This window comes from Danio rerio, chromosome 2, assembly GCF_052040795.2.
Source record: "Danio rerio strain M-AB ecotype USA chromosome 2, GRCz13ab, whole genome shotgun sequence".
In the NCBI taxonomy this organism is placed as follows: domain Eukaryota; kingdom Metazoa; phylum Chordata; class Actinopteri; order Cypriniformes; family Danionidae; genus Danio; species Danio rerio.
In genome coordinates, this window is record NC_141022.1 from 39078849 (window position 1) to 39102587 (window position 23739).

The 23739-nt window shown below is 34.9% G+C and overlaps 2 protein-coding genes across 13 annotated transcripts in view; both read left to right on the forward strand.

Moving 5' to 3' along the window:
- ankrd45 (ankyrin repeat domain 45) overlaps window positions 1-7432 on the forward strand; it is a 115009-nt gene extending 107577 nt beyond the window's left edge. For 2 of the 4 annotated variants that reach the window (XM_087239456.1, XM_087239457.1), the window contains 4 exons: window positions 6191-6358; window positions 6439-6533; window positions 6640-6778; window positions 7258-7432. In XM_087239456.1, the coding sequence (XP_087095582.1) occupies window positions 6191-6358; window positions 6439-6533; window positions 6640-6778; window positions 7258-7289 (434 nt within the window). In that variant the 3' untranslated portion in view covers window positions 7290-7432. 4 annotated transcript variants of the gene reach the window in all.
- A 1075-nt stretch (window positions 7433-8507) lies between these two features.
- Window positions 8508-23739, forward strand: part of rasal2 (RAS protein activator like 2) — a 115337-nt gene continuing 100105 nt past the window's right edge. For 6 of the 9 annotated variants that reach the window (XM_087241079.1, XM_087241080.1, XM_087241066.1 and 3 more), the window contains exon 1: window positions 8508-9408. Coding sequence is in view for 7 of the 9 variants with exons in the window: in XM_087241066.1 (XP_087097192.1) it covers window positions 9144-9408 (265 nt within the window). In the remaining 2 variants the exon portion in view is untranslated. The remainder of the gene's footprint in view (window positions 9409-23739) is intronic. The other 3 variants (XM_087241068.1, XM_087241070.1, XM_087241069.1) reach the window with 1 other exon arrangement.

Below are 23739 nucleotides of genomic sequence, written 5' to 3' on the forward strand. Positions count from 1 at the left end.
CTACAATGAACCTTATTTCTGTTAAAAAGGGCACTGTTAGTGTTAAGCTATTAACACTGAGAGTGTAGTTTTAACACATTAATTCCGTGCAAATATGGAAGGGGAGTTTAAAACGCCGTGTTAAATTAACACTAACAGTGCTTTTTTTTAACACTATGCAAGTGTAAAAAAAGTTACTCTTTTTCAAGTGTAAATTTAACTCGATTTAGTGTGGACCTATATAAACACTGAAGAAGTGTTAATTTTCACACTTTGAGAGTGAAAATAACACTTCGAAATTTGCTGTGTAGTATGAATTAGCATGTTTCTAGTATAAACTAGCATGTTGTTAACATGCATTTAGTATGAATTAGCATGTTGCTAGTATGTTTATAGTATATGGATTAGTATATTGTCAGTGAATTGGTATGTTGTTAGTATGTCCAATGTAAAGTCAATAGCAGTTCTTTTACAATAGAAGTCTATGGGACAGTTGCTAGGGTGTGGCTAGTAAGATTAAAGGTCATCAGTAATTGGCAGATTGATAGTCTGAGTTAAATGAGCTCAACCTTAAGTCTGTATGACAGTTTGGTGCAAAGTTATTTATAACAGTATGTTGGCTTTCTTAAGCAACCATAATAAAAAATGTAAATAAAAGTATAGGGTCACAAGGATAATAGCGCATACCTCCTATGTATGTCAAGTGGTTTGGCATGGGTAAATAAAAGATTAAATATGTTTATTTGTAAACGATATAAAAAATGTATGATAATGGCATTAATTAAAAAGGCAATATTTTTAAAAACAAAAATAGACAAATTTTCAATAGACCACTTTGGCACAGATATACAGCCAAATAACTGAAGTGTAATTCAACCGTTAATCTTCCATATACAGAATCTCTTCTCTGACATCTATCTGTTTGATGCTTTCATTCCTTTTCCCTAGTTTTTCCTGCTCCCGATTTTCCTATAATTATATAGCCACATCATAAAATGTTTCCTCCTTTGGCCTAAAATAGAGCAACTGGTAATACAGTCATGTCAAACTTTTGCATACACATGCTGCAAATAGACTTCAATGACAGAGCAAGACTTACAGGGCAGATCAGGAGTGGACACATGAAAGCAGAGCGGTGACATGAGTCAGAAACTTTGACACGAATCCATTCATTCCACATTCTTCTTCACACACACCACCCTTCACACACTCTCGGTGTAATGTGATGACTTCAATCCTTGAGCAACAGGACTTGTCAGTGGAGCATGACATTGATGCCACCAAAAAAAAAAAACAAGTAAATAATGCTTCTCTTATAATACAGTGAATTATTTAATGGTGCAAAGCAAATATAGCACAAAATTCAGATATTGAAAGCAGTGATTGTGTTTTAACAATAAGTGTTACTGTTTTTACTTGAATGAGGAAGTTTTAGTTATTTGATGGAATGTACAATGGCATCACATGTTGACATAAGTGAATTAGCAACCTTAAAAATTCCCCGTCAGTTGACTTTCATTGCTTATTATCATAAGAAAAAACTTTCAGTCAGATGACTTTTTCCCTTTTAAATTAAGTATATCATAATTCACCAACAAATGTCCCTAGTTCCTCATAACCATTTTCCATTTTTCCGCTTCCTAGTTCCTCTCACTGAAAAGCACGTGTGTGAATGCTTAATGGATCAGTTTATACCAATACATCATTGATTTAAGTGTTCACTTTTCATTTAGAAGGGGGAAAAATTATGATTTCAAATTTATGTGTATTTTGTTGTTTGATTATCATTTTCTGTGTTAGTCTTGCAATGTAATTTAAAAAATAAAAATAGACCCAATGTACTGATTAATATGATGGATTTACAGTTGAAGTCAGAATTTTTTTAATATTTCCCAAATTATGTTTAACAGAGCAAGGAAATGTTCACAGTATGTCTCATAATATTTTTTCTTCTGGAGAAAGTCTTATTTGTTTTATTTCGGCTAGTTTAAATTTTTTTTAAAACCATTTTAAGGTCAAAATGATTAGCCCCTTGAAGGTTTTTTTTTGATAGTCTACAGATTAAACCATAGATATACAATAACTTGCCTAATTACCCTAACCTGTCAAGTTAACCTAATTAACCTAGATAAGCCTTTAAATGTCACTTTAAGATGTATAGAAGTGTCTTGAAAAATATCTAGTAAAATATTATGTACTGTCATTATGGCAAAGAGAAAGTAAATCAGTTATTAGAAATGAGTTATTAAAACTATTATGTTTAGAAATATGTTTAAAAAATGTCCTCTCTATTAAACAGAAATTGGGGTAAAAAATAAGCTAGGGGGCTAATAATTCTGACATCAACTGTATTTAATTACATTTATTTTAATACATTTATTTATTATATTTTACTTATTGATGTATGTAGTGTGTGTTTTCTTTTTTGTGGTAATAATCCAACAAAGTAATTGCATCTCAATAATACAGTAGTTTTTAGTTCCTAATTTGATAATTGAATTCATCTACATGCATAATTACATGTTGATGCTTATTTTGGTATTGCTAAACAGGCCTGTAGCCAGGGAGGGGGTTCAGGTGGATCCAGAGACCCAACCCTCTACTGACAAAGGTCCAGTATTTGTCCCATACATTAGCTTATTTGTCCTATATTGACTGTTATGCCATCATGAATGATCAAAATAACCCATCGAAAAAGGCTTTGAGACCTAAAGTAAGGCCTGCAAGAAAACTTTCACTGTATTGTTGTTAAATAGAGAAAACGTTTTATTCTAAATCTTGGACCTTATTTTTGAAGGAAAAAATCCCAATAAAATGTTGTGATGCACAAAGAAGGACCAAATTAAAGTTACTTATAAAACTAGGCTATTGTTGTATCCATGAATTATTAAATGTACTTTATAAAGAGGCTTTATATCATTATTTATTTATTTTATATTATACACTTGGGTAAATTCTGACTGGGGAAAGTTGAATGTGCTGGCCAGTGTGTTATTTGCCTAACTGACAATAGGATACAGTTTTGATTTAAAACTAACAGATTTCTATTTTTTCCCCTAGTGAAATATGATTCATTCATTCATTCATTTTCTTTTCGGTTTAGTCCCTTAATTAATCAGGGGTCGCCACAGCGTAATGAACTGCCAACTTATCCAGCATATGTTTTACGCAGCGGATGCCCTTCCAGATACAACCTATCACTGAGAAATGTTATATGATGTAATGAATTTGTATAAATATTTGTTTAAATATAAGTAGACTAATTGACTTTTTAATTTATTCTAAGTCTTTAGTAAATGTTTGGTACATAAAAAAGTGTGATCATCTGACAAACTCATTCATTCATTTTCTTGTCGTCTTAGTCCCTTTATTAATCTGGGGTCGCCACCGCGGAATGAACCGCCAACTTATCCAGCAAGTTTTTACGCAGCGAATGCCCTTCCAGCCGCATTGTGCTTAAAAAGTATTTGAACCTAATAATTAAATAGAAAATAAGTCGAACAACTGCAAAAAGTGCACTTTTTGAGAAAAAAATAAGAACCAGCCCTTTCACCAGGCTGTCCAGTGGCCTGTTAAAATCTTCTCTCTATGCCAGCTATCATCAAGAGTCTCTGTGCTTCATACTTCATACAACAGCGACATCGAGTGGCGAATCAAAATAACAACATTTATTGCTAGCCTGTTGCCATAGAGACAGTTCACACACCACATCACTACTCTTCCGCCAGTCACAATGCGGTCAGCAGAGGAGAAAACTGTACTTTTATGTGCATTAGATGACGATTTAGAGGGACTTAAAGGTATTTTGGAACGCACGTTTACCGACGATGCTGCACAGTCAGAGAACATTTTGTGGGAAAAGGATGAAGTGGGAAGAAACGCGCTGTTTGCTGCGTGTATGATGGGACGGAGCGCCATAGTGCGCGAGCTCGTGCAGAATGGTGCTGCTGACGTCAACGAACTCACCGCGCGCGGTAATTAATAAGCGGGAAAGTGTGTTTTTTGCATCTCCCTGCAAAAGTAATTATAGAATAATTCGCACATTTTAAGGATGTTGTCACTGTATTCTCTGTGAGTGCTTATTGGGGCAATGCATAATGGAATGGGCAGCATTTGCTGGGGGGAATTGCTTCCACATACTTTCTTGACTAACAAAGTATAAAATAAGGGGGAAATAATCAAAGTAAGTTTTACCAGGCCTGGACACCATTTCATATGAAAATGTAAAAATTCCATATACATAGATCAAAGATTTAGCTTCCACACTTCTTTGTATTGTTTATGCAAAATATTTTAAAGAGTATATCCCATTGATCTTCTGTCCAATAACAAAATCTAATTTAAAAAAAATAGTGTCGGCGACACAGTGGCTCATTGGATACCACTGTCGCCTCACAGCAGGAAGGTTGCTGGTTTGAGTCCTGGCTGGGTCAGTTGACATTTCAGTGTGTAGCTTGCATGTTCTCCCGTGTTCGCTTGGGTTTCATTTCGGTTTCCCCCACAGTCCAAAGACATGTGATATAGGTGAACTGTATAAACTAAATGGCCATATGAGTGTGTATGGATTCTTAATTGCTGCTGGAAGGGCATCACCTGTAAAACATATGCTGGAAAAGTTGGTGGTTCTTTCCACTAAGGTGACCCCTTATGAATTAAGGGACTAATGGAAAGGAAAATTAATGGATGAAAAACAATGTCCTCTTTTCCCTTTAATGTAATTTCTAGTTATTTCTATTTTGTATTCATTCATTCATTTTCTTTTCGGCTTAGTCCCTTTATTAATCTGGGGTCGACACAGTGGAATGAACCGCCAACTTATCCAGCATATGTTTTAAGCAGTAGATACCCTTTCAGCTGCAACCCATCACTGGAAAACATCCATACACTCTCATTCACCAATTCATGTTTTTGGACTGTGGGGGAAACTGGAGCACCAGGATTTGATTTGGTCCACCATCCTATTTGGGAAGAGAGGAAGAATGGATGACTATCTTTGACAGAGATCATCATTTCAGAATTTGATTTATTGTTTTGTTTCGTAAATGAATCTGTTTTTTAAAAATGTAAATACTGTCACTCGACGGATAGAGAGCAATGCACAAGACATCAGTGAGCAAATCAAGACAAAGACAGTGCAGCTTAATGTATTCAGCTTTGAACTCCATTGTGTTAATAATGTTATTGTTCATGTTTTTACTGTAATAAGTTCATTATATATATTTTTTAAATATGCTACATCCGTTAATATAGTTAAAAAGCAATGTTTAGTAAGTTGATTTTTTAAATTAGGAAATTACTCATAAAAATTTAAATGTAATACAGTTTGGTATTTTTACCTTCGGCCCACAGCCCTTAATCAAGTTTGCTTTTTTTGGCCCATCAAAATAAAAAGGTTTAGGCACTCCTGGTCTAGGACCTATAGGATACAGGGTTTCTGCAGGTCTTAAAAAGTCTTCAAATGTCTTAAATCTCAAAATCCAAATTTTAGGCCTTAAAAAGTCAAGTACATTTACTGAATTACTGTGTTGTAGGTCTTAACATGTTTTTAAACAGGTCTTAATTTTCCTTTGTTCATGTATTGCTACCCAATCTGGCCAAAACCCATACAATCAACAACAATCCATCGCAATAAAACTTTTAACTTTTTAAAAAGGTCATTTTAAACTCTATTTATTATAACAGTTTAATTATTTTACTTACAATAACATTTGTTTAAAAGTTCTCCATGTATTCACTGCTGATGACACCGACCTGGACAGATTGTTGTATAGATTTAGTTTATTATTGTTTTTAAACCTTTTAAAACATTTGCTCATTTTTTTTAAAGAAACTTTATGTTGGGACAAAGAGTGTATGAATACAAGTAGAGCTTGCATGTTTTTACACAATATTTAAAATATTTAAGAAATTAAATCTAAAATATTTAATTGTTGATTATTAATGTATTATAAATATTAAATTATAACAATTTCTTTTGTTTGGTCAAATCTTTTCCATCTAGGTCATTTGAAAAATGTCCTAGCCTTTAGCACTTCATGAGTCTCAAATTTCATTCACAATGGTCTTAAAAATGTCTTTAAAAGTCTTACATTTAACTCGGTGAAACCTGCAAAAACCCTGAGCATAGGTCATCAGTCTGGGAAACCAAGACTTGTTTGAATTGAAGAACAATTTGTCAAGAAGTAATCAATATGGTTCATTTGGACTGTAGGCTACTCACCATTGCATTGTTCTGCCATGTGGGGTCAGCTGGACACCCTGAAAACCCTGGTTGAGCTCAACGCTGATTTTCAAGCTATTAATTTCCGTGGAGAAAAGGCTGTTGATGTGGCTCGACGTTATGATAAGCTGGACTGTGCAGAGTATTTGGCATGGGCTGGTGAGAAAGTGAAACATTTCAGGATTTATACTTAAGTCAGATCTGGTGATGATTAAATGTTTTTTTTTTAATCCTAACAGAAGCCAAACAAAATTTGCAAGCATTTATACAAGAAGTCAGAGCCATTGTAGCCGATCAAGAAAAAGTTCAGGGAAAGCTCAACAAGGAGGACAAGGTAAATGAATTACTCATGATATCATATCATTTCAGATTGTTTAACATTTAAGCAAAATCAAACGAAATGCATCAGATTATGAAGAAATGTTTCTGTTGCTGTATAGAACATATGCATAAACACCTGTTCAGCAAAATCAGAGTGGATAAACAACACCAGAACTGCCACAGCTCAGGTCTTTATTGAGCAGAAGAAGCTGCTTGAAGATGTACTGGCACCTGTTCTGCTCAAGCTCAACGCACAACGTAAGTACTAAAAATCATACTATATGTTTTTTCTCTGCATTTCTCCTCTTTGCAGATTATGATAGTCCTACACTGCAAATATGCAAGTTTTCTAACAATTCCTTCATGCTGTCCCGACACAAATGAATGATTTTACAAATTTGAGTGGATTGAACATAAAACAATTAAGCTGTCCCCTAAAAAAAGCTCAAGAATTGTGTTGATTTAGCTCATTTTAAATAGTTTGAACATGCAGCAAAATCTGTTTTGAGTGTAGCATTTATGAAGAATATTGTTCTTTGAAACTGCTAAATGTTTTTTCGCTTTCTCTCATTTTAAAACTCACTTTGAGTGAAAGGATGTGCTAAATACATGAATGTAACTTCTCATTTAGTATTAAACTGCATCATTTACCCTACTTACGCACTAAGTATAATTTAGTCTAGATGTTCTGGTCATTTTTAATTCTCTAAATTGTTTTGTGTCTTGTTTATTCACAGCTGAAGCCTCAATGAAGACAAGAAAGAATTAAAACTACATTATGTAGGCATTATGTACAGTAGTTGAATGACAACACAGATATTTATATGAAACTGTTGGACTGCATTACCAAAAGGCATGTATGTGTTTTCTCTTTAAAGAAATTAATAAATTTACTCTGATGAAACTCATAAATCGTAACAATCAACCCACAGTCTTTCTTATACAACTTAGATGTTGAAGAAGTTGACTCTATTTTAAAGAAAGTTTCATTACAAGCTGCTGGCACATTGCTTCTAAAAAAATAATTGATTAATAAATTGAAATCTTACATAACCCCTGTTGTATTTAAAATAATATTTATTGATTATGTTAGTGGGGCAGCATTGTGACGCAGTGGGTAGCACAATCACTGCAAGAAGGTCGCTGGTTTGATCCCCGGCTGGCTCAATTGACATTGGAGTTTGCATGTCCTCCCCATGTTCGCCTGGGTTTCTGGGGGTACTTCGGTTTCCCCCACAAGTCCAAAGACGTGTGGTATAGGTATATTAGATAAGATAAATTGTCTGTTGTGTATGTGTGTGAATGAGTGTGTATGGATGTTTCCCAGTGATGGGTTGCAGCTGGAAGGGCATGGTTGCATGAATTTGTTGGTGGTTCATTCCCAGATTAATAAAGGGACTAAGCTGAAAAGAAAATGAATGAATGAACGAACGAACGAATGATTATTTCAGTCAAGTTCATAGATACAAGTAGAAATGACAATTATTGGGACAAAGTCTTTTTTGCAGAAGACGTTGTGATGCCTTTAAATGACACAAGAGGGAGACAGAGGCTGTTGTGTTAAGCTAAATAATATCCATTTCTCAAAAATAGTCAGAATTTATACATATAGTCATGATTTTTATGCCACATTATATTCTTCAAAGGACAAAAAATGCAATTCATATTAATGACAAAACAAAATAAAGACATTTGTGAGCCATTTGTGCAAGAGGACAACCAGCAGATGTCAGAGACATGATAATCGCTGAACATCTGTTTAGAAATGTCGATGGATGGTGTCAGATTCATATATTTATCTTTATTTTACGTTCAATAATTATAGTATGCGTTTCTACGCGCTTAGCTATCATTTAATGGCATATAAACAGCAGAAAACTGACCGAAGCAGTTGAAAGAATAAATCTGTGTTGATCGAGTCTCTCGGTCATCCGCTAGTTTCCCCTGAATCCCAGCGCACAGGCTGGCAACGGCATGTGATTGAGGTGGAAAAGCGGTGTGGATTTTGAAGTGTGAAAAGGGCTGTCTGTCCCCACCGCAGGACAGGCAGGAAGGGAGGAAGTCCCAAACAACGAGTCACACTTAAAGTGGACGACAGAAGGAATTAGCGAAAACTTGCAGTTATTTTGAGGCTTTCTGTCGCAAGGACAATGCAGTAAACTCCTGCCGTCGATTCAGGAAAAGCGACGCCTGGATTCATTCAATTACTACCGCTGCTTTCCCGACCTGCTTTATGGACAAACACCAGCAGTCCATCCGAATATAACCTCAAGAGCTGCCGCTTGTTGCTTCTGTTTTAACTTTTGGCTGCTGAATTCGGTTTAAGAAAATAGGGTAACGTTAACTTACCCTGAAACTTTGCACTTTCGTATTTTAGTTTTGGCGTTTATAAGTGTTTAAAACACACTATAAACGCTTATTTTATTACAGTTTTAAAAGTACATTTTGTATTTTATTGCCGACTACGTTGCCACAGAGCTCAGTAATGTAAACAGATTAGAGTCGCGCGTACATAATTTATATTTCTACAGTGTAACAAAGGAAAATCATGGTAAACACTTAACATTTGGTTTGAACATTGTCACGCCACTGTATGTAGTTAATTTAAACTATTTTCCGCTGTATGGTTGTAAACTCAGTGATACCAAACCAACACAAACGAACGGAAAACATTGTGATTGAGCCTCTTCTGCCACGCGCTTGGAAACCCAGCGGACTGGAGTCTTTACCTGGACGTTACCGTGGAGGTGTATCGAGCATGGAGACGGATTCGGTAACCGGTGGCGACGTGGACTCGGTTCAGGGAGGCATGCTTTCTTTAGACCCTGTGGTCGATGGGATTTTGATGGACTCGTTTTGCCAGCAGCAGGGATGGGTGCGGGTGTACGGTAAGTGATATTCAGTGACCGTGCTGTCGGTCTGTTCACATTAATTCCTCGATGATAAAAATAACAAACAATGCGTTTTAAAGCGATTTATGGACTAAAATAAATCACATTTGAGGTTTTGTTTCATGTGAGCCTTTAATTTCTGAAAAGATTTTAGTGTCTTATGTTTACCGAAGCATTGTCAAATAGGACTTTATGGCAAGCCATTTTAACATTTAGATTTTTTTTTCCCATTTTGAGTATAATATAATAGCACACTTGGATGGAAAATTATTTCAGTGACTTATTTATAACTTAAAGATGTTTTTGTAGTTGTTTACAAGCACTGCAAAGCATATTAATATTGAATACATCTTTAAGTGTTGTTTCTAGAGGGCATTGTAAAAAAGACTTTAGTTGGTGTCATTATCATCTTTCTTCAGCAGCTAATAGCAGTTCTGATTACCACAGTCGCACTGAATACAAAATGGTGTACTTTTGACAATTAAGTCAATTAAGTTCACTTTCTTTAACTCTCCTGTTATCCTAAAATCAAAGTTCTTGCAAGAATTAATTTTTTTCACTTCCCCAATGGCATGGGAAATATCAAGGTTCTTGTAAGAGTTAGCATTCCCCCTACCCCCATGTCATGTGAACTGTCAGTGATTCTCGCAATATTACAGGTATGGTTGTGTTAGTTTTTATATAGATTTTTTTATTATACTTTAAACTTTATAAGTATATTATAAAATCAGAGCATGTTATAGTGACCACAGTATCACCCAAAACAAATATGTATACATTTTTTACAATTATACAGCTAAAGGACCTCCAAATTTCCCAAATGTTCCCCATTAAATTAGGAAAAGTCTTTCAATATGAAACAAAAAAGATCTATTATAAATGTATATACATTTAACATTGAAAGGGGTCAAATTGATGATAAGGTTGATGGTAGGAGTAATAGTAAAATGTATTATAGAAAATCTTATGTGAGGGTGTAGTGTGAATGGAATTCGTAAATATTAAAGCCACTCAAATGTCATCATCACAGGATTCCAGCATCACTTCTGAAGCCACTTTAAAGAATTTAGGCACATGAAATTATGTTTGTAACTTTAAGAAAGATTCATTTTATTATGTGCATATACAATTAGGCATAGGCCAGTATAAGATTCTGGTGATATGATAACCTTGGGTAAAAATATCACGGTTTGACGGTCTGTGCTCACTGCTCTAGAATGTATTCTTTTTAATTGTCTGAGAAAAAACAAAAAATGTTCCCTTTGAACACAAAATATTTTAATTTGAGAAACATTTAAAATATTTTGGAGCAGTAAACATGTCAGGCTAAATAATTCAAATTAATAATTGACTTCTGTCTTCATTAGCTTTAAAAACACTAATTTCTTCACAATTTAAAATGGCATATTTTTGCCTGGACATACTATGTTGTCCTAAAGTAAAAAAAAACTTGCATACACTGTAGAAACGGTATAGCAGAAAATGTTGGCGGTTTTAAAACTTTGACTTCTAAACCGCAGTGGACCTTGAAAACAGTTATCGTCCCATGACTATATACAATGAAGATACACTATACAGTGTTATTTTGCATTTGATTATTCAATTTGTGCCTAAATATTGCTCAATTTCCAGAAAACCTTACAGTACAGTAATTCATTTCAATCTTTTCTCTATTTTATTTATCAATGCCTGTGATGGGCTAATTTTTCATGTAGATGCACTTTACTACAAAATCATCTCATTTAATCTAATTTTATGCATTCTTTCCAAATAGAGCTATTGATTTCATCTGTTGAAATTATACTCCTTAATCGCAGCAAAATAAAATACAGCAATGTAAGTTTTTTTTCCAATATCATGCAGCCCTAGTATTGTTTATGTAAGTAAATGTGTAATGTATGAACCCGCAGCATTTTTTTTCTAGTCACTGTTGGCTTATTTACTATTAATTAAAAGCTGGTATGAGAAACAAAATAGATAATAGTAAGTTGTATGGCATGCATGTTAAAATGGCTTGCCATAGCAGCACATCTTCTAATAGAAACATGTTGGTTTAATGGCTCATTTTCTTTCCTGTTTGTGACTAATTCACACTTCCATCTCTGACATGATACTAGGTTGAGTCACATACACTAATTCATTACACAGTATGTCCCATGATACAGGTTTCTTTTAAACTATAATGTAAGTTGTATTAACAATGGATTCAGATGTGTACAATACAATTTGTGGTTATGGGAAGGGCTGTGTTGAAAATCCTGGTTACAAGTAATAGGTTTAAATGTTGATATTAATGTTGATATTATTGTGGATGGTTATGTCTTCTAGAGTATGTGTAAAACGAAACGGGTGCAGTAGATGCAGGTTTTCTCACATTGTTGACAAACATTTTTTTTGTGTGTCTTGGCTTCAGGTAGAACATTTCAATGGGGGTTGTTAGTTCATTCATGCATGTGTACAGTTTCTATTCTGATTTACAAGACTAGGTTAGCCATGCTTACTAATTGGGTTGCTAGATGTGTGTTGTTAAATAAAGCTTCTTTAAGGCTATGTGGACCCTATAGACATGTTGCCAGGGGCTGTTGTCATGGCAGCCTGTTGTCTTATTTAAGGATGTAAGTTGAAACCAGGGGACTTCACATGAAAGACAGGACATCCAGTTCTGTCCACACACACTGTTACTGATGTTTTCTGTCCCTGCTAATTCTGAGCTGAAACAACTAATTTCATAAATTGCTATATGGGTCAACCAACAAATGAAAGGTTAAGTTCCTCTAAAAATAAAGTGTTATACTTTTCTTTCAGTCCCATGTCATATGATTTTCTTTTTTTGTGGAGCATATATGGAGAAATTGAGAAATTGTACTAGTTTTTTTACATCACTATTAGGGCTGCATATTGGATATTTGAAAAATCTAACTTTGCAATATTTTTTTTATTTTTGCGGTATATATTGCAATATGAATATAGTTTCATCAGATGATTTAATATCTCTATTCAAAAAGAATTTATAATGTTAGATCAATTAGGATGATTCTGCAGTGGGAATGCAGATCTATAAAAATGGAGTTAACTTGTTAACAAAGGTTCGGCGGTGAAACCATGCCTCACTTTGTCTCTTTAACCCACAGGTGTCAAACTCAGTTCCAAAAGGGCCGCAGCTCTGCACAGTTTAGTCCTAACCCTAATTAAACACACCTGATCAAACTAATTGAGTCCTTCAGGCTTGTTTGAAACCTACAGGTAAGTGTGTTGGAGCAGGGTTTGAACTAAACTGTGCAGGGCTTCGGCCCTCCAGGAATTGAGTTTGACACCCCTGCTTTAACCAATCACCTACTCCCTAAAACGTATTTAAGTCAGACCAGCCCTCGAGCACTGTTCTGCTCGTCCTTTCGAACCCACCCTCCCTCCATTTCCTCGCTTTCCATTCACAATCCTATAACCCTCGCTTCACTCCTAGGTTGTATCCGTGGGGTCCAATAACTCTACCAATTACAAAGACCGTTCTCCCATTCTGAGTTTCTGGGCATCTAAGTTTCTGTTCTCTTACCATCCCCTTCATCCCTACATCCCTACAATAAAGTCTAGCTTAAAGTGTGGCGTGGTCCATGCCAGTAAGTCTAATAAATGATCTTTAAAATTTCTGGGCTCCCCTCCCCCCCGACACATTTTCGTTGTTGTCTGTGCAATTTGCAGTTCATTTCTTTATTTGCATGTGTTGTGAGTATTTTCATGCACCTGTTTAGTCAGAGATTAATGAACAGTGTTTACTTTTTGCATTTCCATAAAATCTAATAAACAATCTATAAACTTTTTGGGATCACCCGACACATTTTCATTATGGTCTGTGCTAATTGCAGTGCATTTCTGTATTTGCATGTGTTACGAGTAATTTCATGCATAACAAACTATGAATACAATCAAGAAAAAGATACAATTAAAATTGTTTCAGTGTTATCGTGACCCGGGTCTAACAGTATTCAAGTGTAGTAACTGAAGCATAAAAATAATTCAATAAAATGAATTTTTAGTTAAGGCCACAAATGATACAATTTCTTATACCTGAACGCTTTTAAAATCATTTTACAATCAAGTTTCAAAGCACAAGGTACCTGAACAATTGTCTATATGATGACTTGGCAGTATTTTCCAAATTTCTGAAAAAAAATGTGAAGATGATCTTTTTGTACACTAGTTCTGTTTGACTTTCAAATTTACTATTCCGGATTTGATCAAGAATCACTCTGAAGTAGCCAACTATTAGAAAAGCCGGTTTGCAGCAATAACAATAAATATAGTGGTAATTATTGCTCAATGCAGAACAGATGTTGCTTGAGGTCTTAAAAGTGAGATGATGTTTATTTGTTTTTTTCAGATTGGAGATAAATTTGACTATTAAACTGATATAGTTACTTTGTTCCACTAATGTTATTGTTGTGATCTGGACTAGGGCTGCACAATATATTGTTTTAGCATCGATATCTCCATGTGTGGGTCCGCAATAGTCGCAATTGAGGATATGCAATGTTCAGTTGGGATTATGATTGATAAGCACAACAGTTGAGAATGCATGAGATTTGTGGAGTCAATGCAAAGTATAACCACAACAGAGTTTAACTTTATCATTTGCATCTGTTTTAAAGGCAATTCAAGAGAGTTTAAAGCATTTGGTCACAATAAAGTACATTTGTAACTTTAATGAAAAATACTTTTACTGAGTTAATACAATGAAGACTGTACAGTTTATGTACCCCAATACTGTTTACTCTTGGGAAAACCATAGACCACTGTTTATTTTACTTTTTAATTGCTCTATTGTAAATGATTTTATACATATTTACACCCTTACAAAATCACCCTAGTCAATCTAAACAAATCATTTATTTTAAAATTGAGCCATTCCAGCCATATGTTGAAACTATGTTTATATTAGGGCTGCACAATATCGTTTCAGCATCAATATTGCAATGTGCGCATCCGCAATAGTCACATTGCAGGATCTGCAATGCTGAATCTGTATTATTGGACAAAATATTAAAACACTCATAATTTGTGGAGTTTTTGCAATGTTTAACCATAAAGTTACCAAAACATTTATTATTTATGTATGTTTTTATCATTTTATTCAGTTTATACATACAGTTGAATCAGAATAATTAACCTCCCTGTTTATTTTTTCCCCAATTTATTTTTAACGGACAGAAGATTTTTTCAACGCATTTCTAAGCATAATAGTTTTAATAACTCATTTCTAATAACTGATTTATTTTATCTTTGCCATGATGACAATACATAATATTTGACTATATTGACACTTCTATACAGCTTAAAGTGAAATTTAAAGGTTTAACTAGGCTTATTAGGTTAACTAGGCAGGTTAGGGTAATTAGGCAAGTTTTTGTATAGTGATGGATTGTTCTGTAAACTATTGGGGGAAAAAATAGCTTAAAGGAGCTAATAAATTTGTCCCTTATTTGTACATTATCACTGCTCTTTTTCTACTGTATTTCTCAATGTTGTGTTTGGTTTATTCTATTTTATGTAGATGCACCCAATGTGTTAAAAATTATTAATTCATACATAATAAAAAACTAAATATGGCTATGTCAGATTTTTTCAATATTGTGCACCTCTAATCTGGACTTTTCTTTCAAATTTAAAGCAATTAGCAGTTCATGTTAGAAGTGTCTTTATAATATTTAGCATCCTGGGTGTGCAAACAGGCCTAAAATAAGTTTTAATGAATCTAAATTATTCAGTTCTTGTGACCACTCTGTTTCTGTTAACCAGTTGAGTTGCCTCACAGGATTTAATAAATATTGAATAGTATTCAGATTTAATTTCTATACAGTCTTTCAAATCAAATCACGAATTTTTATTTTTTATTTTTTTAGAAATGAGATGAGCTAAAGTGAACTATGACATTCATTTGGACTTTCATTTTGACACGAGCTTTTCTTTGTTTTGAAATTCAGAACAGTTCCATGTTATTTTCCAGGCCTGGGGAAAAGTCTGAGTCTAAATGATGTGTTGTAATGCATAAAGAATTTTTACATTTTTTCATCTCGTGTGCTGTTCAACACCCTATGACATAATTTGTGTTTTCTTGGTATTTGCTTTTAATTCAGTCCCACTGGTATAAGCATAAACTCACAGCGAGACAGAAATGAGTCATTATGGACAAGTCAGAGAGCAGTCAGACTTCTTCACAGTAAAGCTGGCCTAAGCATGGATGTCATGTCATCCATAATTAAATGACCACGGCAGCTACACGCTCATCATGTTTAACATCACTTCCTCAGACAGAGTGGAAGTGAGTCAGTGTTTTAAAAATGATTAGCAGAGCAGGGATTTTATTATTATATGTTGTTCATTCAGTGACGTGTTATTGCTGGGAAGTGTTTTTGCTGTTTATATAGCTGTATAGCTTTATGTCTGGAGAGGCCAATAACATAGCCATTCTGTTCTAGCTCAGGTTCCTCCCACAGGCTTATTCAAGGGCCATTTGTGTTCTGTATAAATGGTGTTTATGCCTTTAAATGGGAGTTTGTATTGCATTAGACAGTCTATACTGAATGCTATTTAGGTTTGTCTTGGAGTAATCTAAAGATAAATATAAAAGGAACAGTCTGAAACTGAGCTGAAAACAAAACTGAAGATGAAACTAGTCCAATACTTAACCCAAAATGAAATTTTTCCGTTTACTCACTCAAGTGGTTCCAAACTGATAAAAAAGATATTCTGAATAATGTAAATAATCTTTAAGCTCCATTTTGTACTGCCTAAATTAATTTGTTATTCTACAAATGCTGTTTGCAGTACACACACACTCACACATACACGTGCGTTTATTTAGACCATATTGCAGTGGGGATTATAGCGGTTAAGATTTACATGGTAATTTTACTTTCTTTTTTTCAAACAGGCTCTGTTTTAAAAACTTTTAAACTTGACAAAAGCTTATAATAATCAGAATTGCAACAGATATTTTAATCCTTGTTTCTTTGCAAAAAAAAAAACTGTTCTGTGGATGTGAATACATTATTTTAGAAACATGGCGCCTGTCAGTCATTTCATTGGACCGGGAATCTGCACTACTACTTCACATTGTGGTGGGCCTCAAAATCACTGGGATATGGGTCCTATTTTAACGTCATAAATTTTAAAAAAGAGACAAGTTCTGTTTATATCAATCCAATATGACAGAGGACACACTATACCTACTCACAGTTCTCTCCAAACAGCTTACTAAAGTTAATTTTCACTATCGGTGACTTTTAAATTCAGATTCAGAAATAAATGTAATTTAATCAAATTTTGGAAAAAGCATCCATTAGAATTTATTGTAGGAACAAAAAAATACAATGGATGTCAATGGCTGTTTCAACATTCTTTAGAGCGGAACTATTTTCATTTTTGGGCGAACTATCCCTTCAAAAGTTCAAAGTGGCCTTCAATAGCGAACATTAAGAAAGAATTTGCTTCAGCTTGTAAAAACTTTGAACTTGGCTTAAAACCGCAAAGATCGAATTTGCTTGCCATATAAGCATTTACACTATCGAATGTGGTTTCAGCTACCTCTACCTCTAATAATGGTCGAAAGTGCACTATTGCTCAAAAAAATCGTTTAAGGATAGTTTACCCAAAACAGAAAATTCTGTCATCATTTACTCACTATTGACTTTTTCCAAACCTGTTTGACTTTGTTTCCTCTGTTAAACACAAAAGGAGTTATTTTGATGAAAGCTGGAAAGCTGGTAGTCGTTAACTTCCATAGTAAATAAATACTATGGAAAAAATATCTATGGAAAAAAACTGTGGGGTGTATATATATATATATATATATATATATATATATATATATATATATATATATATATATATATATATATATATATATATATATATATATATATATATATAGTTGAATAAAGTAGCTCACAAAAGTTTGAAAAGCACTTAAATAGTGGGTAAATTCATATTTGGGTAGACTCTTCCTTTAATACCAGGTGTGCATGTGCCATTGAACATAGGCAAGACAAGTTTATTTATACAGCACATATCATACATAGTGGCAATTCAAGTGCTTTACATAAACAAGAATAAAAGAGACAAGTATAAGAAAAATAAAAACAAATAAGGAAAATGATTAAAAAAAACTGATAAAAACAAATAAAAATGTGTTAAAACAGGTTATAAAAGAATGAAAAAGAAGAGAAAAACATGATAGTGCAATCTGTCGGACGCAGCACAGTGCTCATTCAGTAAAAGCACAGCTAAACAGATGTGTTTCCAGTCTCGATTTAAATGTGCCTAATGTTGGAGCACATCTGATCATTTCTGGAAGCTGATTTCAGCAGTGAGGGGCGCAGTAGCTGAAAGCTGATTCACCCTGCTTTGACTTAACTTTGACCGGAATTTCTAGTTTATATGATCTAAGTGATCTGTTAGGTTTGTATTCAGTGAGCATATTTGTAATGTATTAAGGTCCTTGGCCATTTAGTGATTTATAGACAAGTAACAATACTTTAAAACCTATTCTGAATTTTACTGGGAGCCAATGCAAAGACCTGAGGACAGGTATACAGACCTCAGGTATACAGGTTTCCCTGTACAGTTCATTTTACAAGGCAAGGGTTTTAAATAGGGCTGGGCGATTTTAGCCTAAAATCTAAATCTCAAGTGGTTTAACATTTTACTCTATTACAATTAATGAACAATTATTTTATTTATTCATTTTATGTTTTAGTCCTTATAGTACACTGACAAGTTTTGTACAGTAGTGCTCACATATCACAAGTGAGAGGTTTTTGAATCTAGGGTGCATTATTTGATTTTAAAATAATTGAAGTAAATGGATAAAGATGGTAAAGGCCCTGTCTGATTTGTTAGATTTGGATAAACAACCTATGCATGTGTGCAACATGCAAAGGCTTAGCACATAAATTAAATTTAATTTAATGCACTTTTCTGTGATTTTATGGATATTCACAATGATCATTTTTCAACATATTGTGCAGCACTAGTTGACACTCTAACAAATAACCAAAATGCGTATTAATTCAACCATATTGATGCCTTGTGTAATACAGCAGTCCTATCATGTCAAATTTTGCTGCTGTTCGAGCATGACCTAAGTAGAAATGTGGTAATATATAAATGTGCTTCCTCTATTTATTTATACAAAGCGCAGGGTTGGCGGCTGCGTAGGTAGCCCTGTCAGATTTGGAATCTGTTTGGGCCTGCTGGTTCAAAAAAAAAGTTCGCTTACATCCATCAAGCTCCTTATATCATGCCCCTCATATTAAAATGGAAAGGTACAGGACTGTTCTGCCACGGTGGTTGAAAGTGAATGCCGTTAAATGTTTGTGAAGTTGCTGCTTAGATGTGTTTAATCTTGTAGAGGAAGCCAGGAGAGGGTGGGGAGGGGCAGCAGTGAATAGTGGGATTGTGTTAGCGGCAGACGGCTCAGGATGTGCGCCCCGCTGCACCACCTCCCCTCCGCCCGCCGCGAGTCGCTCGTTCGTTCATTGTAGCTGTCAGCAGAGCAGACAGGGCTGGGACTATGATGTAAGCAGACCATTCCGAGAATGACCTCAGAGGACTGGATTCCAAAATTCCAGTGTAACCGGCACCAGTGTGTGTTCATCGCAGCATTCCAGAGCTGAAATAGCTCAATAAGGATGCTGGACGGCTTCTCTCCAACTCACTTCCCTTATGTATCTGTAAGAATAATGTTTTCCATGCCAGCCTGCCTATTCATGGAATTATTTTGACCACAGACGTTCTTTTCAGTGATGATTGCAAAACATTTCCGTGTGGCCTTTCAGTCATCAGAGCTATTTTAGAAAGTTAGGTCGACTATTGTACTGTACTGATATTTAAGTTCAGGGCAGCTTTTAACCACTTCAGACCCAAGTTTCCGAAATATGTAAAAATATGTTTTTACAGTTCTTGAGGCTCCTATAAATGAGACCAAATTATAATAGTAAAAATTCAACACCATTGAAGTATATATATATTTGTCTATTTCAATGGACATCAGGTCAGAACAGCTGTACTTCCCGAACATACATAATATACAACAACAACAAAAATACACGATTAACGTTGTAAAGTTCTTGCTTTCAGCGAGGCAGTGGCGCAGTAGGTTGTGTTGTCGCCTCACAGCAAGAACATTGCTGGGTTGTTGGTTCGAACCTCGGCTCAGTTGGCGTTTCTGTGTGGAGTTTGCATGTTCTCCCTGCCTTCGCGTGGGTTTCCTCCAGGTGCTCCGGTTTACCCCACAGTCCAAAGACATCCGGTACAGGTGAATTGGGTAGGCTAAATAGTTTGTAGTGTGTGTGTGTCAATGTCTGTGTGGATGTTTCCCAGAGATGGGTTGTGGCTGGAAGGGCATCCGCTGCATAAAAACTTGCTGGATAAGTTGGCGGTTCATTCCGCTGTGGCGACTCCGGATTAATAAGGGGACTAAACCAACAAGAAAATGCATGAATGAATGAGTTCTTGCTTTTATTTTGAAGTTTTTGTTGTAAGGATTGTATTTATAAAAAATGCTTCCTCATAACTTTACATAATGTCCACATCCGATATTTTTTCCTCTGCTATATGCTCAAGAGCTTCAAGATCTGTATATTCTGCTTATAAAATTGTTCCAGCAATGATTTAGTACATCGATATAGGGTTTTTTATGTTTAAAAAGTTCAGTTAACATTACAGTAACAGATCTTGAACCGATTGTCCATTCTAATGGACAGACATATTTGAAAAAATCATTATCTGAAGCTTGCAATGTTACAAAAGATTTTAAACTTTAATTTGTAAATGCAATCCCTCTTTTTTTACATACAATCTGTAAAATATTGACAAACATATCTATAAATCTGAAACATTGTAAATGTAGCGTACGTCTGTGGCTGGAGTGAAGTGATGCCATGCTGTTTTTCAGTGTAGTGGATTTTTTTTTTTCAATTTACAGCATGTTAAGTTTTCCCGCCATCAGATGACAATCGTCCATTCCTGTAGGCTATCAATTAGATAAAATGCTCAGGAACTGCAAAAAACATGGGCTGACATATATCTATTGTAATGGGCACAGGGTTCGAATGGGGTTTTAAGGATACATTTTTTTTTTTTTTTGACCAATTCAACAATTTCATTCTATTATTCATTAATATTGATATGCCACCATGTTGTTTTAAATGCTTATTTGAAATTATTTTGGTATCAGTCTATTAAAAGTGGTAATAATGAAAATAATAATTGTAATAACACTAGCAAATGTAGTAAGGAGGAAATAGCAAATGTGTTCAAAATTCAGAAGCCAGTTTATTTAATTTTAGTTTTGTTTTTTTATATTATTAAATAAATTAAAATATATATTGTTTTACTTTTATTTAGAAAAGAAGAAATGTACAATATAAACCAGAAAGTAATCTGTAAGAGACTGGAATACAGGTACTTACAGTTACAAAGTGTTAAGAACAACAAGTAAAATACAGAAATAGAAAGGAATAAAGAAAAGAGAACAAAATAAAGAAAGGTGAAGTACAACATTAAATAAAACAAAGCAACAAAGACTTACTGTAAGCATTATATTTTCATAAGTTTCTATTAACTTGCAGAATTTTTTGTTGTTCAGTAAACGTATTGCATTTAAGCAAGGAATCAACTTCAATTAAAAAAATGGGCAAATTAGGGAAAGAATTTAAAAAAATGTTTGTAAAAAATGTTAAAGAATTTTGCATATAATATAAAAAGCTATACATTTGTGTGTGTGTGTGTGTGTGTGTGTGTGTGTGTGTGTGTGTGTGTGTGTGTGTGTGTATATATATATATATATATATATATATATATATATATATATATATATATATATATATATTCTTCATTTTTATTTTTGGGACTACAATATTAACGAATATTATCTTTCAATTTGAAGATTTGTTTAGTTGATTGTAATTTATTCATCCTCAAAGCCATTTAACAGAACTGAACAAAAGTCATTACTCATTGATGTGGAGCAGCAGCTGTGTTCAGTTTTCTGTCTTCTATCTCAACCCAAAAGTCTGTCTAAAATTCAATTGCGATGTCAGATTTAATAGACTTTAAATGACTTAATGTGTCCTTGGCTTGCTTATTATTAATCCCTGATTTTCATTAAGAATAAGGATTAGGCCCTGTTTAATGCAGATTGTGGATGCTCGCTTCATGTCATTTACTTGGAGGCCTCTTGTGTCTAAGCTCATTAAAGGTTTGCTTGAAACAGGGAAAATGAGGAGCTTATCTTCTAGCATAACTCTTCAGGAGCTGGCTGGGATAATGACAGTTTTCCCAGTGCTTTCTGTCACAGAGAGTGATGAGTAGTCAAGAACTCATGCTGACTAGTGAAGAAGCTCATCAGAGGTGATGCAGTGCCCAGGTACTCCACACCAGCATGTTGGTGAGTTGCCTGCAGTGTTGAATGTGCAGTTTGAAAAACCCCTTAATTATAGAGTCTGCTGAATTGAGTTCACTGTAGTCACAAGAGTTTCACATGCTCAGCTCTGATGTACCAGGCTGCTGGCTTTGGTTTCTTTCACAAGGCTGCTTCAAAGGTGCCTTTGTCTCCATAGATCTTTTCAAAGAACATGCTGATGGTTCTAGGCAAGTTCTCCATGTTGTTAAAAAAAGTTTGTGCTGCTTTCGTTTGGAGTGTGAATGTTGTGAGCCTCTTGAAGGGCTCAGTAGTGTTTGGTCATCTGGTGTTTCTTAAGGTATGGGATGCGCTGAGGCGCATGTGGAATTGGTTTCAATCGTCTGCGAAAGAAAGCACTCTATTTGGTTACTCAGCAACAAAGTTACAAAACCAAGCTAACGATTCAAGTCAAGAAAGAACACATAGGAGCTGACTGTATTTCATTGCATTTCTCAAATATTTGCAAAAAGTATGAATTATTACATTATCTGACATATTTGTACATGTGAATCCCTCTGTGGTGAGTGACAAGTTTTTGAAAACGGTACTAAATGCTATGATTGTAAATAGTATTTTGCCATGATCACGTGACCTACCCGCATCAGTCGCTTTACACATATTCATGAATTTTTTTACGAAGCATTATGGGATAGTGTAACGTCCATCAGATGCACACTTCAAAATCTCGCCAGGATCTAGTAGGTCATCCGGGTACTTCTCACATACTGTTTTTCGAATTCTATGAATACTATATGTACTAATTTAGTACCATATAGGGTTAGGGTTGTCAGGATACTGGAATTAGATACCAAGCTGAATGACCAGCTGATTGACATGACTTTGAAACGCTTAAGTGCACCTGTATCTGTGGTTACACGCAGTAAACAGAAGTAAGTTTGGTGAACCGATGACCTTCACGGCCAATCACAGTCATTTTTGTTAACACGTGAACACAATGGCAAATCAGCGCTGATTAAGAACATGCTCCACAGTGCTCAAATGTTCTGTGGGAAATGGACGTTTTTAAAATTTCTGTGCCGATTGGTATCGAATTCCAGTATCGTGACAACTCAACATAGTATGGAAGTATGCGATTTCAAACGCAGCACTAGTTTCTCCTTTGTGGAATGAGAAAACAAATTCCTGCCCCCTGTGGGTGTGGAAAGACAGGTCTTCTCACTCAGCCACAAAATGCTCATACTCATTTCTGTCTTCTGCCGTACATTTGGTGTGTTCCACGTGCAGCTTTTTGGTACAGGTGGGACAAGTCAAGGCCTATTTGAAACAACAACACATTTGGTTCGTCTGCACTCTGCACTAGTTCTTTGGCATTGGCATGGTGTGTCCCGGGCTTGAGAGATGAAGGCAGGTATCTGTCGGTTCTCCACCTTTTCCTTTCACTCATGGAGACTGAAAGGCTGGAAGACAATGTTCTGGGATTCCAGGCGTTACCTGAAAACACAGGAAGCCCTCCTTTCCTGTTTTCTGGTCCATTCCTGATCATTCTTGGATAAATCTTGTGCTTGTGATTAGAACATGTTGGTGAAGAACACTTAACTGTTTTTTTTTTCTTGTATTATAACATGAATTTCTGGAATCCTTGAGATTTATTTGTCAATCACAGCATTTTGTGGTCAAATGTTTATGTAATGACTGCTAGTCTGACCTTTTACCATGCAGCCAATCACCTTGCATAGCTGTGGTTGTTTCACATCTAGTGTATTACTGTGTTCTTCTCACAAAAGTAATGTCATTTCAGATCAATAATTCATGTTCATTTTATATTTATTTCATAAGAAATCATGCACCTAAGCATGTTAATGTACTGTAAGGTGGGCATTATCACAAAGTAAATCCTTTAGGGGGTTTAT